At 37.9% G+C, this 14,713-nt stretch overlaps 4 protein-coding genes across 4 annotated transcripts; 3 read left to right on the forward strand and 1 right to left on the reverse strand.

Moving 5' to 3' along the window:
* The first annotated feature begins 61 nt into the window (after nucleotides 1-61).
* Nucleotides 62-2,563, forward strand: LOC108854853 (probable E3 ubiquitin-protein ligase EDA40). The gene is made up of 2 exons (XM_018628518.2): nucleotides 62-624; nucleotides 736-2,563. The coding sequence occupies exons 1-2, from the start codon at nucleotides 244-246 to the stop codon at nucleotides 2,440-2,442; spliced, it is 2,088 nt and encodes a 695-aa protein (XP_018484020.2). The 5' UTR covers nucleotides 62-243; the 3' UTR covers nucleotides 2,443-2,563.
* A 1,573-nt stretch (nucleotides 2,564-4,136) lies between these two features.
* LOC108854854 (uncharacterized) lies at nucleotides 4,137-5,029 on the reverse strand. Its single transcript, XM_018628519.2, has 3 exons — nucleotides 4,895-5,029; nucleotides 4,574-4,761; nucleotides 4,137-4,438 (listed from the first exon to the last, which is right to left on the reverse strand). The coding sequence occupies exons 1-3, from the start codon at nucleotides 4,956-4,958 to the stop codon at nucleotides 4,349-4,351; spliced, it is 342 nt and encodes a 113-aa protein (XP_018484021.1). The 5' UTR covers nucleotides 4,959-5,029; the 3' UTR covers nucleotides 4,137-4,348.
* Nucleotides 5,030-8,894: 3,865 nt separating this feature from the next.
* LOC130501188 (uncharacterized) lies at nucleotides 8,895-9,545 on the forward strand. The gene is made up of 3 exons (XM_056996054.1): nucleotides 8,895-9,103; nucleotides 9,176-9,305; nucleotides 9,386-9,545. Exons 1-3 carry the CDS (start codon nucleotides 8,925-8,927, stop codon nucleotides 9,521-9,523), a joined length of 447 nt encoding a protein of 148 aa, XP_056852034.1. The 5' UTR covers nucleotides 8,895-8,924; the 3' UTR covers nucleotides 9,524-9,545.
* Nucleotides 9,546-9,589: 44 nt separating this feature from the next.
* On the forward strand, nucleotides 9,590-10,554 carry LOC130501187 (uncharacterized). The gene is made up of 3 exons (XM_056996052.1): nucleotides 9,590-9,759; nucleotides 9,847-10,086; nucleotides 10,168-10,554. Exons 1-3 carry the CDS (start codon nucleotides 9,601-9,603, stop codon nucleotides 10,423-10,425), a joined length of 657 nt encoding a protein of 218 aa, XP_056852032.1. The 5' UTR covers nucleotides 9,590-9,600; the 3' UTR covers nucleotides 10,426-10,554.
* Nucleotides 10,555-14,713: the final 4,159 nt, after the last annotated feature.

Genomic DNA, 14,713 nt, shown 5'->3' on the forward strand with positions numbered 1-14,713 from the left:
AAATATCTTGATAATCCCAATAATTAAATTTCACTATTCTTTTGATCATGAAAGAAAAAAAAAACGGAAGGCCGCTTTTATAAAAAAAAACTCAACCCCACCATTTTCTCCTGTTCTTTGTCTCTCCCACCACCACTCTCTGTATTAAGTGTCTTCAATCTTTCATCGTTTCGCATCAAAAACTCTCTTTCCCTCTCACAAAAGTTTCAGTCACTTAGAAAGACAAAAAAAAAAAGTTTGAAGATGATGAATGGTTTGAAAAGAACGTTTTGGATTTCCAAACATAGAAAGACAGACGATAATAGAGTTGATGACCGAGCAAAACCCACTTCAAGGTTCGGTTTTTTCTCTAACCCGTCTACTCCAAAGTCAGAGACCCGACCCGATTCAGCTAGCTCCACACTTCGTTGCCAGAGCTGGGCCGCCACGGCCGTTGCCACTCCCTCGCCGTCTCTTCCCGCTAGTCCCAATCTCCAGTGCATAACTTCCGGCGACGTAACTCCGACAGCGTCTACGCCGAGGAGAAACAGAAGCCCTCTCTCTCTTCTCAGCCTCTCTTCCCCTTCGTCGCCGAAATCTCCGGCGAGCTTCTCTCTCCTCAAAGCAAAACTCTGTTTCACTAAAGTAAGTACTACCAAACTGAACTCCAAAACAATCCAAATGGTTAACAATATGTTTTTATTACTATTAAGACAGCATCGCAGAAGTATTCAGTATGTTTTTTTGTTTGAGCAGAGTAACGGCAGCAGATGTGGGATTTGCTTACAGAGCGCGAAAGCAGGGAGAGGAACGGCGATATTCACGGCTGAGTGTTCTCACACTTTTCATTTCCCGTGCGTAGCTTCACGCGCCGGTGATCTTAATCTACTCGCCGCGTGCCCCGTTTGCGGCGCGTCATGGAGAGAGACATCACTTCTCCCTCTCTCTCCCCTCCACGACTTGAGATCCCCGGAATCATCCGGATCCGATTCCAGGACCCGAGAATCATCATCGTCCAAGAAGTCCTTAAGAGTCTACAACGACGACGAGCCTCTGATCTCCTCTCCGATCTCCCCTGCCGGTTTCAACACCATACTCGAATCAGACGAAAACGACGACGGAGAAGAAGAAGAAGATAACGGCGGTTTCAAAGGCTTCTTCGTTAACACGCCGTCACCGTTAACGTCGAAGAAGAAACGGCTAACTGATTCCGTCGACGTCAAGCTGTCTTCGGAAGCGGCAGTTGTTGCCGTTGGGAGAGGCAACGAGACGTACTCGGTGCTGATGAAGATCAAATCCCCTCCGTTGCCGTCGTCCCGGCGCAGACCTCCGGTGGATTTAGTAACTGTTCTCGACGTCGGCGGAAGCAAGATCGAGACGGTGAGGCGGGCGATGAGGCTGGTGATTTCGTCTCTCCGGGAGAACGATCGTCTCTCGATGGTCTCGTTCTCGTCGAGCTCCAAGCGTTTATCGCCGCTGCGGAGGATGACGGCGAACGGACGGAGAGTAGCTCGTCGGATTCTTGACGATATCTCCGGCGACGGCGAGGGGATGAGCGTGAAGGACGCTGTTAAGAAGGCGGCTAAAGTGATCGAGGATCGCCGGCAGAAAAATCTGTTCGCCACCATCTTCGTCTTAACGGACTCGGCCCATCAGGCCCAATCAGATTTCGTTTCGTCCACGCGCGTCTCTCAGTTTGAAATCCCAACGCACACTCTCTATTTCGGCGCGTCTAACCCTGAGGACGTGTTTGCCAAACGCATCAAAGGTTTGTTGAGTGTGTCCGTTCAGGATCTTACTCTACAGCTCGGGTTGGTTTCCGGGTCGGGTCAAGGAGAGATTACCTCGGTTTATTCACTATCTGGTCGACCCATTTGGCTTGGATCCGGGCTCATTCGGTTGGGTGACATGTACGGGGAAGAAGAAAGAGAAGTGTTGGTGGAACTAAAATCACCTGCATCTGCTAAGTCCCACAGGATCATGACCGTCCGATCTCGCCACGTAGATCCAACGACTCAGGAAACAAGGGACTCGGATGATCGAGCGCTTCTGATACCACATCCTACAGCCGTCAGATCATCATCCAACACGAACATTGCACGACTCAGAAACGTCCACGTCAGCACACGAGCCGTGGCGGAGTCTCGGCGACTAATCGAAGCCAGTGATTACTCGGGTGCTGAGCGAATGCTGACGTCAGCTCGAGCATTGCTGGTGCAATATGGCTTGAGTTCCGGTGACGCGTGCTTACGTGGTTTGGACACTGAGATAGCAGATTTGAATCGCGTCAGAGGTAGACACGTGGTTGTGAAGAGCCCAGCAGAGCCTGTGGCTCAGAAGACTGAGCCGTTGACACCAACTTCAGCTTGGAGAGCGGCTGAAAGATTGGCTAAGGTGGCGATCATGAAGAAGCATATGAACAGAGTCAGTGACCTCCATGGGTTTGAAAATGCTAGATTCTAGTCTTTTCCTCTTGTTTGTTGTTTATGTATTTCTTTTTTTCTTTAAGATAAAAGTTATGTAATGAAATGATACAAAGAAATAGAACGGTACAAAAATGGTATATGAAACATATTATCGAGTCTTACCAAATCTTTTGAAACTAGTTTTGGATATATGACATTTCTCAAATTGTTGTATATACCATACTCACTATGGATGGCCGGCTATAATTTTATGAAAAATAAATGGGTCAGAGAGAGTGTTTATATTTATACATTTCTATTTGTTTTAACTTTTTAGTTGATGTGAAATGTAGAAATAATGGTATTTTTGTTTGGATATATGACATATTTAATTTGTGGGTGCTCCGTTTTGTATATAAAAAGGTGAAATTGGGTCGCAAATATTTATTTTTAGCAACGGCGGAATTAGTCTTTGCTTTTTGTCTCATGTACTTTGTACACTGAACAGATCTCATGATGATATAGTCTAACCTTTTAACTTGTACTCCCACTTATTATGCCACTACTGTGTTCCCCATTATAATTTCACAATTATGTTCCCCATTAACTACCAATAAGACTCTAGCCAATCAGTCAAAGTGAATAAGCAAAGTGCTCACCATTGTTTTTGGTACGTTTAATCTGGATAGGTGTGCTCCACTCATATCCAATAATGAGTGGCATCCATTGAATTGAACTCTCTCTTCATACCAATTCAACATGATTATCTTCTTTAGGATTTGGTATATGCAAGATTCAAATCATATAGCACCTCTAAAGCACCAAAAGGAAAAGTTACAAGCTCAAATCGTTTTGGTGTTAAAACTACTGAAACAGTGATGATATTATCTGATTTAAGACTAGTTTTTGAAATGTAAAGAATTTCTATGTTTTTGAAAGTTGAAAAACAAACAAGTAACACGTTCTTACGGGATGTCTAAATCTTCCCCTGATAACTCTTTTTTGTACACAAAAGCACATCAAAACAAAACATAGTTTACATTACATTTTTGGCTTCGTTTCAGAAATGTAACTGCCTACACCTTGAGATGTCTACATCGATCGGGCAATAAGGACATTTGAAAGACGACCTACCGCCATTCTTCCGACATTTTGTTGATAGTCTTCTTGCAAAGCACATGTCCACAGGACATCATCGGAGGCAGCTATCTGCATATATAGAGAGATGTTTTCTCGCGTAGTTGAGATATCTCCAGGAAACGTAATCTGTGAAGCTTCGTCTCAGAGATCAGAGCTCGCTTGCTTTAGTTTATCTGGTTTGTGGTTGCTCAGTTAAGAGCTGGTCCAAGTTCTCTCCTCTTCATAGCTTCTAGTATCTCATACATCTCCACGAAAGATTGTCTTGTTGTGCACTCAGTGGCTAACATTTGGGCCTCTCCTCTCCTCTCCCCTCCCCTATTAAATTTTTAGGATATGATGATAAAGAAACATTAATGGATTTATTTTGTGCAATCTCTAGACCCAAATGTTAGTCACGAAATTTTTCAGTGTAGAAACTTATGTAGCAAATTTCTTCTAGTCTAGAGATTGAACAAAATAATCCCTTAATGTTACTAAATAATCATATCTGGATTTGATTTCGAATAATCTGAACTATGTAGCGACTAATATACATAAATTAAATAGAAAATCAGAAGAAAAATGCAAGTAAAAACAGTTCATCAAGATGTTAACTTGATGGAATAGAGTATCTGATGCAGATAGAGTTTGATAAGAATTGTTTTTATAGTTGTTGCGATACATCAAAGCAAAACTCAAATGTTTGATGAAAAACCACTATTTGAATGGCAAACATAAAAACAAAAGCGTGCAAAACATTCCACCGGTTTGAGAGGGTTCCAGCAAAGACATATTATTATGGATTAATGTCACACTAGTAACGAAAATGAAAAAGGTTTTTAGAATCAATGCGCTTTTTCGTAATCATCCTTGGTACCAAAGTTCTTGCACCACATCTGTGAAGGAATCGGACGTACAGGCATGTGTGGCCTTTGCTGAAAGATCAAAAAAAAAACAAAAGGCCAATTTAATTTCTCAATCCTAAATAACAATGATGTCTCAAGCGCTACAAGTTTTGTGTCACAATAATGGATTCAAGCATTACTACTAGGCTTTACAACAAGATTTACCTCGAGCTCAGCAGATTTCAAGGCGATGGGGATGCAGACAAGGAAGACGCCGAACATAGCAAGGGCTGTGTTGCGACGCCAGTGTTTGGGCCTACAGTAAGGCCCACCAGACATGCTCCAAACCTTCGCTCTGAAATCGCCTCCGTGTCCATGCTCTCCTCCTCCTCCCATCAGATCCTTTTCTTTTCCTAAACGAAGATTCACAGATCCATCATCTCTCAAGTCATTTCCACCCGCTTAAAAGAAGCTTGACTACTGACGACGACACTGATGACATATTATCCGGATTGAGTATTATTTAAATAGAGGGGAAGATCGTACCTGAGATCGAGAGGTAGCAGATGAGAAAGATGGATCGTCTTCTCTTGGATGTTCTTCTTCTCATTCACTCCTTCAGATTATTATGTTATTGATTGTCAACAATAAATCTTAGCCGCCGGATTGGTTGAATCTTACGGTTCTCTTTCTTACATATCTGGGTCTTCTGTAATTCAAAAGCCCATTAAAAGCAAAGAGGAAGCCCAATATTGGTCTTGGTCATACTGTTTGTAAATGAATAGGCCAGTGTTGTGTGTAACGAACATTACAAGTTACAGCATAACGTCGGAGTCAAATTATTGCAGCTTTTTATGTTAGGAACTTAATTCCGAAAATTTATAATCGTTTGCTTTTTTGAATCTTCCTTAGTTTTGTAAATGGTGTTGTTAGCAACTTAAGTGTGCATGATGCTACGTTGTAACAGAAAAAAAAATACATATAAATGTGTTTAATTATGAACCCATTATTATAAGCACAACCACTCAGTACTTTTAACACATCGAAAACTATGGGAAACTTGCACATAATAGGAAAATCAAAGCATGCAGAACATATGTAAGAAGACTGCGAAAAGTGTTGAAAAATAAAAACATATCTAAAATTAAATATATTTTTGTCAGGAACACAAGAATGCTTTTAGTTATGAGATCAGTAGAATACTCTCTTTGGTGGATTGTGAAATTGAGATATCCTAGAAAAGAAAAAGAGGGAAGAATGAATCAACCTCCCCCGCAAGGAGACAGAACTGGAATCTGTAATGGAAACATAACCATTAATATGATAAAGAACCAATGAAGAATGAAAAGTGAAATTTAGAGTAGATACATAACACTAGTAATTATCCACTCCCTCCATTGAACATGTTTATATTAAGATTCAAGAAGCTCATATTCGATGATCAAGATGGAAACAACTATAGCCTGTTACAAAAAAAAAAAAAAAAAAACTATAGCTTTCTCGATATGTTTAACACGGAATTAATATTCAAATTAATATCAACCTTTTCGTTTCTCTTTTGAATTTGGATCATTAACCATTAATGAATTTGGATCATTAAGAAAAAGAGGGAAGAATGAATCAACCTCCCCCGCAAGGAGACAGAACTGGAATCTGTAATGGAAACATAACCATTAATATGATAAAGAACCAATGAAGAATGAAAAGTGAAATTTAGAGTAGATACATAATACTAGTAATTATCCACTCCCTCCATTGAACATGTTTATATTAAGATTCAAGAAGCTCATATTCGATTCCAGTTCTCTTTTGAATTTGGATCATTAACCATTAATGAATTTGGATCATTAAGAAAGTGTTTATATTAAGATTCAAGAAGCTCATATTCGATTCCAGTTCTCTTTTGAGTTTGATGTAAACATCTATCGGTCACAGCCACAACCAACAGCGAAAAAAATTGCCATGAAGTTTTCATGGAACTCTCGGTTGAATTGTCAATTGTAATTTTGAAAGACTTATTTAGTATTTTCTCCGTTTTTAATAGATGTCTTAAATCATTTTTCATTTTAAATTAAATGACGTTTTATTTTTAATATAAAATTATTTTTATGATATGTGCAATGTGTTTTTATTGGTTGAGTTGTGACTAAGTAAATAGTTAATGATACTTTATTTATGAAATATATATATAATTAAATATTTTTAAAATTTATGTGCATGTAATAAAAACGGAAGGGGTATAATTTAACAACACCAAACTCTCATTCCTAACAAGCTAAATTTATTTCCTCAACTTGTTCCATATCCTTGTTGAGTTTTCAAAACTCGTAAATTTATAAGGACATTGTCACTACTAGAAAACTGCCGGATTCTGAGGGAAATTCCGAGGGACTATGTGTCCGTCGGAATATTCCCACGAAATTCCGAGGAAATTCCGAGGAAACACAATTTTCGTGTTTCCTCGGAATTTCCTCGGAATTTTCCGAGGAAATTCCGACGGACTGGTAGATCCCTCGGAAATTTCCGAGGAAATTCCGAGGGATAATAGAGCCGTTGATTATTCCGAGGAAATTCCGACGGCAACGGCTAGTTGGTCGGAATTTCCTGGGAATGTCGTGGGAAATATCGGCAGATTTAATCTATAAATGCAAGCACCCCTCATCCTCTTCATTCACTACATATCTTCATCCTCTCTCATTCTATTTTGCACACACGAATCTGATTGAAAAAATCATGTCTTCTTATAATTATCATCGCTCTTGGATAGATCGACCTCATATGGATCCGAACACGAGATTGCTTACGCCAGAGTTCGAAAATGGTCTAAAGGAATTCATGGGGAAAGCTCTCAACCAACCGGAAGCTAAATCAGGTATGTTAAGATGTCCTTGTTCTACTTGTAAAAATAGGAAGGTTATAAAACAGTTAGATGTTTGGACTCATCTATATACTCGAGGGTTTACACGGAGTTACAAAATTTGGTATCATCATGGGGAAACTGATTATGAATATGGTAGTACTAGCGAACCTCAACCTGCGGTTAGGTTAGAAGAACCAATTAGAATGGACGTAGATTATGGTGTAGGTACTGAGCAGATGGTAAATGATCATTTTAGAGGGGAAGATTTACCCAATACACAAGCTAGGAGATTTTATGATATGTTGGATGCTGGAAAGCAACCTTTGTACGAAGGTTGCAGAGATGGTCATTCAGCTTTATCATCTGCAACAAGACTGATGAGCATTAAATCCGATTATAATTTGGCTGAAGACTGTGTGGATGCGATTGCTGATTTTGTAAAAGGTGTTCTACCTGAGGATAATGTTGCTCCTGGTTCATACTACGAGGTTCAGAAACTGGTAGCTGGTCTTGGTTTATCGTACCAGGTAATAGATGTATGCAGGGATAACTGCATGATTTATTGGAGGGCGGATGAGCAGCTGGATGCATGCAAATTTTGTGGAAAGGCTCGTTATAAAGATACGGGTGGAAGAGTTCCAGTGCCATATAAAAGGATGTGGTATTTGCCATTGACGGAAAGGTTGCAGAGGTTGTATCTGTCCGAACGCACAGCGCAACCAATGAGATGGCATGCGGAGCATTCAACGGATGGTGAGATTAGACATCCTTCAGATGCAAAAGCTTGGAAGCATTTTCAATCGACCTATCCAGAATTTGCGTATGAAAGAAGAAATGTCTACCTTGGATTATGTACGGATGGTTTCAGCCCATTTGGGAAGCATGGGAGACAATATTCTCTATGGCCAGTCATTCTCACACCATACAACTTACCGCCAAACTTGTGCTTGCGTCGAGAGTTTTTGTTTCTCTCCATTCTTGTTCCCGGACCAGAGCATCCTAGGAGATCACTTGATGTATTTCTACAGCCACTAATATATGAGTTGCAACAGCTATGGGGTCAAGGTGCTGAAACGTACGATGTTTCATGTAAAGAAAACTTCCAAATGCGGGCAGTACTTATGTGGACAATAAGTGATTTCCCAGCATATGGTATGTTATCTGGATGGACAACACATGGAAGGCTATCATGTCCATATTGTCAAGATAACACTGATGCTTTCCAACTAAAACATGGAAGGAAAACGTGTTGGTTTGACTGTCACAGGAGATTCCTACCACCAGATCATCCATATCGCAGGAGTAGGAATTTATTTACGAAGAACAAGAGGGTGTTTGATGATCCAACACCGGAAATCAGTGGGAGAGAAATGTTGACACAACTAAGAGATTTTGGTGCAGAAAGGACCCCAGACGTGGGTGGACATGTGCATTATCCGGTAGATGCTGTTGGAGATCTACATAACTGGCACAAAAAGAGTATTTTCTGGGATCTGCCATACTGGAAGGATCATCTGCTGAGGCATAATTTAGATGTCATGCATATTGAGAAGAACTTTTTCGACAACCTGATGAACACGATCCTTAACGTTCAAGGTAAAACCAAGGATAATTTGAAGTCAAGACTGGATTTAGTCGATATATGTGCTCGTGAAGAACTTCATGTTGATGAGAATGGCAGGTTCGTCATCCTCATCGCAGAGCCCCCGTCCCGCTATGGTTCAGCATGCGGCTCCTTCTCCCGCTGCGGCCCCTCATCTTCCTCACGACTTCCCAGACATTCCCGAGCCTCATGTCGCTCCAGGAGTGATGACTGTTGCACAGCTGGTGCAACAGCCAGGTCGTGACCATCTCCCTTATCTCACTCTGTATCCTAGGGAACCCGGTCAGACTTGGTAAGTGAAAGTTTAATTTTCTTTATTTGAAAAATTAGATTCATTTTTAATAAGTTGTTTCCTATGTATTAGGTTCGACCGATCCCATAACGGGATCAGCGCTTGGATCAACAGGATGATGTATTCCGACCTCAAGAAGGGATACGCAACCTTCACAGTGATGCCGAGGGATGAGCAGGAGCTCTGGTTTCGTCAGTTTGCTGTAAGTATTCTAACTTTTAAAAATTTCTATTTTTTTCCTTTGAAATTTTATTTCTACTAATCAGGTTTTGTTTTTTCCAGCAAGAGTTCAACTGGCATCCGGATAACACGACGTTCATCCGCAACGCCTTCATCCACAAATGTATGGATTCATATTCCGGGCAAATATATGAATGGAAGCAGAAGTGGCTAGCGGATAAGGTATTTTCTTTTTTTTAACTTTATTAATATATTTTTTTAATTCTATTTAACTTTAAAAAAATTTTTTTCATTATAAGATCCCAAAGTGGATCAACATGACCACTTGGGAGGAGTTGTGTGTCCATTGGGACAAGGACTCGACGAAGCAGGTCTCTAACACCAACTCCGCCAACCGCAAGAGCGATCGTGGCGGGAAGGGCATGTACAAGCACAATTTGGGTGCTCAGTCTATTCCCACTCTCGCAGACAAGATGGTAAGTTCAAACTCCTTTTCTTTTTAATTGTAAATTTTTAATTTTTCTGCTTTCTAATGTTTTTTTTGAATTTATGTGTTTTCCTAGGCGCAAGAAAATGAAGGTGAGCCCGTGGGTGATTTCCCTTTGTACAAGAGGATCCACACCAACAAGACCACGGGCCAGATTGATGACGGTCTTGCGCAGGAGGTTGTCTCCCTGGTGGACAGTATGACACAAGACGAGGAGGCCCGTCTCTCCCAGATCCAGGCCGATCTCGATCTTGACGCCACATCTACTGAGTCCACTGCCCTCTCTCAAGTCCGAATCAACGAGCTTCTTGAATCGGTAAGATATTTTGTAAATATCAATTTACTTATTAATTTTAAAATTTTTTTTATGATTAAGATTTTAAATTTTCTTTTTCAGGCGATTCCAAAGAAGAAGGGACGTTTGGTCGGTTTGGGTCGTCGATCCAAATCGGTTCCTCCTACGTCTCAGGTGCCAGTTGATCCTACTCTGATGGATCAACTGAAGGATAAGGATGAACGCATCCGTCAGTTGGAGGAGAAGATGGCGGCTCAAGAGAGAGCTAGAGAGGCAGACAGGAGGCGGAGTGAGAAGATGATGGCGGCCTTCATGAGGCAATTCCCGGACCAGAACTTCGACGTCGACGAGGACGAGTAGTTCTAACTTTAATTTATGTTTTAAACTTTATTTTTATTTTCTGTTTTGTATGAATATTACTTTTGAACTATTTATATTATGTTTTTTATTTTAATTTTCAATTTAATAATTAATTTTCGAATTTAATAATTAATTTTCCAATTTAATTAATAAGAAATAAATTAATATTTATTTATTAATATAAATTATATTTTACGAAAATTCCGAGGAACGAAGGCCCTCGGAAATTTCCGAGGGAAGTGTTCCTCGGAATTTTCCGAGGGAGTCTTCCGTCGGAAAATTCCGAGGAATATTCCCTCGGAAAATTCCGAGGAACAATTTCCTCGGAATTTTCCGAGGGAATATCCCTCGGAATATTCCGAGGGAGAGTTCCTCGGAATTTTCCGACAGTGTTTTCCGAGGGACATTCCCTCGGAAAATTCCGAGGGATATTCCGACAATGGGATCACCGTAGGTGTTCCTCGGAATTCCCTCGGAAAAAGTCTCCGTCGGAATTTCGTCACAAATTTCCGAGGGAATTCCGACGACTTACGTTATTCCGACGATATTATTCCGACGGATCATTTCCTGGGTTTGTCGTCGGAATACGTGAATTCCGACGACATTCCGAGGATATCTTCCCTGGGAATCGAGCAGTTTTCTTGTAGTGTGTGGTGCTTAGAGACTGTCCATCAACCCGAATTGGATCCAAACTATTAAACTTGGATCGGGCTAACATCTAAGGTATTACAAAGAATCAGAATTAGTAAATTCTGGTCCAATTTACTTAGATGATAAGTAACAAACTAATCTAGAATTGGACAATTTACAGTACTGAGCTTATATGAAAATTCAGTTTCAAAAAAAAAAAAGCTTATATGAAAATTATGGATTAGTCTATTGTCTACCACGACATGCATGGATATGTAATATGTGTATAGATTTAAATTTAGTAAATGTCTTCGACGCAATTTTATTTGTCTTTCGAAGCTAGATCCCATAACATTGATATTTTACTGCAGAAACGTGGTTAGGTAAGTGCATATTTATGCGCATTTTATGATTAATGACTGAGTTGTTTTACAAACTTTTTGTCATCAGATTGCGTGCATGATTGATGACAATTACATACACCTTTTTCATTTCACAATTTATACAAATTTAGTTTTTTTTTTTTTTTGCCACCTGGGGAAATCTCACACCCAGGAACTCCTGAAGGTGGAGTCGAACCCCGGTGCCTTGGATGCCACTTAGCCACTAGACTAAAGCTGACCCGGCATACAAATTTAGTTAATATAATTTTTTTTACAAAGGAAAACAGAAGCATATACGTCCCCCCATCTTTTTGTTATTGCTAAAGTTTGTTTATTATGTAAAAACGTTTGTTACTGTTTGTACTCATGCGCCCATGCCTGCATGCAAATTGCCGTGTCTCTTATAAAAATATTCTCATCCGCAGTACCTGTACTTATGAATAATAATCATATTTTTGTTTTTGAAAAAAAAATAACTTTTGTTTTTCTGTCAACTTGTGAATAAAATCATAACGTTCCTTAGAGCATCTCCAACCCCACTCTATTTTTCACACTAAAATAGAGTTTGGAATAAAAAATACTACAATGGTACTCTATTTCTCACTCTATAATAGAGTGAAAAATAGGTTTATTCCAAATATAGAGTAAGTTGTTTTTTTTTTATTCATCATTCTATATTCTACTCTAAAATAGAGTACCATTGGAGCAAACTTCATCTCTATTATAGAGTCACTCTATTTTAGAGTAAAATATAGAGTGAATCCTTGGAGATGCTCTTAGTAACAGATTCATATAAAACGCAATGTGAACTACTTATAAATTAGTGTTCGTATTCATGTGTTTCACACTTGCGCGTCCTCTCGTGAATCCACTTCCTTTGAGATGCGTGCCCATCGGAGCTATAGTTTTTTTTTTTTCTAAGCGATCAAGCGAATTTCAGTGCTGTTAAATTTTGTTACACTAGATAAAATACTTATATCTTTTTCTTCTAAAAACGCATATATCTTTCAGTTTGGTTGATGTAAATGATGTTGGACACAAAATTTCATAAAATCATGAAATGATCTGATTACACTTTCATTTCGCCGTAAATAGCCATATTGCAATTTGTATCAAGCACAACTTCAAGTCGCATGTGACTAGTCTTTCTCTAAAGTCGATTTACTTACACTTTTTTGAAATTATTAACTAGAATACTGTATCTAAAACTTTCGGGAATTATAAACATTTTCTAAAAGATTAATATTTCTATAGTTATAAAAATTCATATTTATATATCTAATCTTTTTTTAAAAAAATGAAGATCAAAACCAATAATTTATAAGATTGTGTTCAGATCTGGTCCTAACGATCATATAAATAAAATATATATCATGATAATAGAACAAAAGAGAATAAAACGAAGGTTCCTATTGATACATATATAATACAATTGCGAGAAAGAATATACTAAAAATAAGATTTCAAAACAACTAAAATAAGATGAACCTACTAAAATGGCGTCTGACCATAATATATTTATTTATCGTTTTATTTAGTGCTAAAAATTAAATCGGAAAACAACTTGTTAACAATGACATTTGCAAAATTTAAATCGTAAAACCATTTTCCACTACACCATTATGCAACTCACTGTTTTTTTCTAGTTCTAAAATGAGTTGAATGAAAACAAAGTTGCTTGCTTAAGGATTTTATTTCCCATAAAATATGCGTTTGATATTAGTAAAAGAGTCAAATCTTATCGCTGATTATAAAGAAGTTGAATTTTTGATAATCGCCACATAAACAGAAAAGGACAAAAATGCTCTATGGAACGAACGTTGTGACATTTGGCTCAATTCATATTAAATAATAAATTTCTACTGTTATTCAGATATATATTTTTAAAAATAATTTAAAATAGTGATACTATTTAATTTCAGATTAAAATATATTTTAATATTTAATTTATTAAATTCAAGTAGAAGATTTTGATAGATTTGTTGTGATTTGAATATGTTTTGGTGGCTTTTATTAGTTATAAATTCAGACCACATAGAATTGTATGGAATTCAAAATCATTTTAGTTAAAATCAAGATAACTTTTATGATGACAAAAAAAAATATAACTTTTATAATTCACCCAAATCATTTCAAACTCATTAAAAATCACATCACTTCAAATTTTATCAAATACTATATCGAATATAAACATTAAGTAAAATAAAAGAAGAGGGAATATCAAATAATTATCATCTTATAAGCTAAGTTTTTGAAAGTAAGTTCTACTATTGAGGTGTTTGTTAGAGAAACTTCAATGCTCATAACTTCACGTTTATCTAAATCATTTAAGTAATATTATACTCTAATGTTGTTTTCATTAATGCATTGATTTTATATTCTTTGTAAAGAGCAAGTAATCTACAGCTTGACAAATGTTAAATGGATTTTTAAAGAGAATCAACTCTGAGATGAAGATTTCTTTTTTGCCAAATATACGAATTTCATTTTAAAATGATGCAAGTATGTAAAACAGGTTACAAAAGTTTAAGACAAATCTAGGGTCATCTTGGGAAAAAAAAGTGAGAAGCAAGACAAGTCTAAGAAGGAGACAATGATGTGTTGTTCACTCGTATTGGAGAGAGTTTCATCAGGTCTCTGTATAATTCAATCTCTTCCCGAGAATGACATCACGAATAAAGCGGTAGATGGTTTTGAAGAGATGAGCGGATGTTGTGGTTGTGTTGTTCTGAAATTTTCTATTCCTCTCGAGCCAAATGTTGTAGATAGTAAGTAGCTTGCGTGAATAACCGATTGAGATGCTGAACGTGGAAATGAAGACTCGTATTGTATGAGTATCGTCTAACCTTTCTCTTACATTTTTATCAATATATTTACAAAATCTTTATAAAAACATATGAGATGGAACTTGGAACTTGGAACTTGGAAGTTGGAAGTGCTCTTAGGCTAGACATATACCTAATAACTGAGAATGGTTTTTTTTTTAAGTAATAACTGAGAATATTTAATATCTAAATTTAAATAACTGGTGCGTGGCAATGGCATAGTCGTATATAATCTTTGCAAAAGCAGTGACTCGAGAAAAATCAACTTATAAAAGTTAGTTTCACTGATCACTCCAAATTTGCGAAGCAGCGACAAAAAAACGGCACAGAGTGGGCTATCTTGTTAGAAATAAGTTAACCATGGTGAAAAAGAGTGACCAAATCAACCACAGTAAACTAACCAAATTATGGAGATGATCAATCTTAAACAGGTAAAGTAGCTAATCAGGT

This window comes from Raphanus sativus, unplaced genomic scaffold, assembly GCF_000801105.2.
Source record: "Raphanus sativus cultivar WK10039 unplaced genomic scaffold, ASM80110v3 Scaffold0113, whole genome shotgun sequence".
Lineage (NCBI taxonomy): Eukaryota > Viridiplantae > Streptophyta > Magnoliopsida > Brassicales > Brassicaceae > Raphanus > Raphanus sativus.

Coding starts and splice junctions, on each gene's coding strand:
- LOC130501188 (XM_056996054.1), top strand. CDS start 8,925: ATGGTTCAGCATGCGGCTCCTTCTCCCGCTGCGGCCCCTCATCTTCCT. Junction 9,104..9,175: donor AGGGAACCCGGTCAGACTTG/GTAAGTGAAAGT, acceptor CCTATGTATTAG/GTTCGACCGATCCCATAACG. Junction 9,306..9,385: donor TCTGGTTTCGTCAGTTTGCT/GTAAGTATTCTA, acceptor TGTTTTTTCCAG/CAAGAGTTCAACTGGCATCC.
- LOC130501187 (XM_056996052.1), top strand. CDS start 9,601: ATGACCACTTGGGAGGAGTTGTGTGTCCATTGGGACAAGGACTCGACG. Junction 9,760..9,846: donor CCACTCTCGCAGACAAGATG/GTAAGTTCAAAC, acceptor GTGTTTTCCTAG/GCGCAAGAAAATGAAGGTGA. Junction 10,087..10,167: donor TCAACGAGCTTCTTGAATCG/GTAAGATATTTT, acceptor TTTCTTTTTCAG/GCGATTCCAAAGAAGAAGGG.
- LOC108854854 (XM_018628519.2), bottom strand. CDS start 4,958: ATGAGAAGAAGAACATCCAAGAGAAGACGATCCATCTTTCTCATCTGC. Junction 4,762..4,894: donor CTGCTACCTCTCGATCTCAG/GTACGATCTTCC, acceptor ATCTTCGTTTAG/GAAAAGAAAAGGATCTGATG. Junction 4,439..4,573: donor TGAAATCTGCTGAGCTCGAG/GTAAATCTTGTT, acceptor TTGATCTTTCAG/CAAAGGCCACACATGCCTGT.
- LOC108854853 (XM_018628518.2), top strand. CDS start 244: ATGATGAATGGTTTGAAAAGAACGTTTTGGATTTCCAAACATAGAAAG. Junction 625..735: donor CAAAACTCTGTTTCACTAAA/GTAAGTACTACC, acceptor TTGTTTGAGCAG/AGTAACGGCAGCAGATGTGG.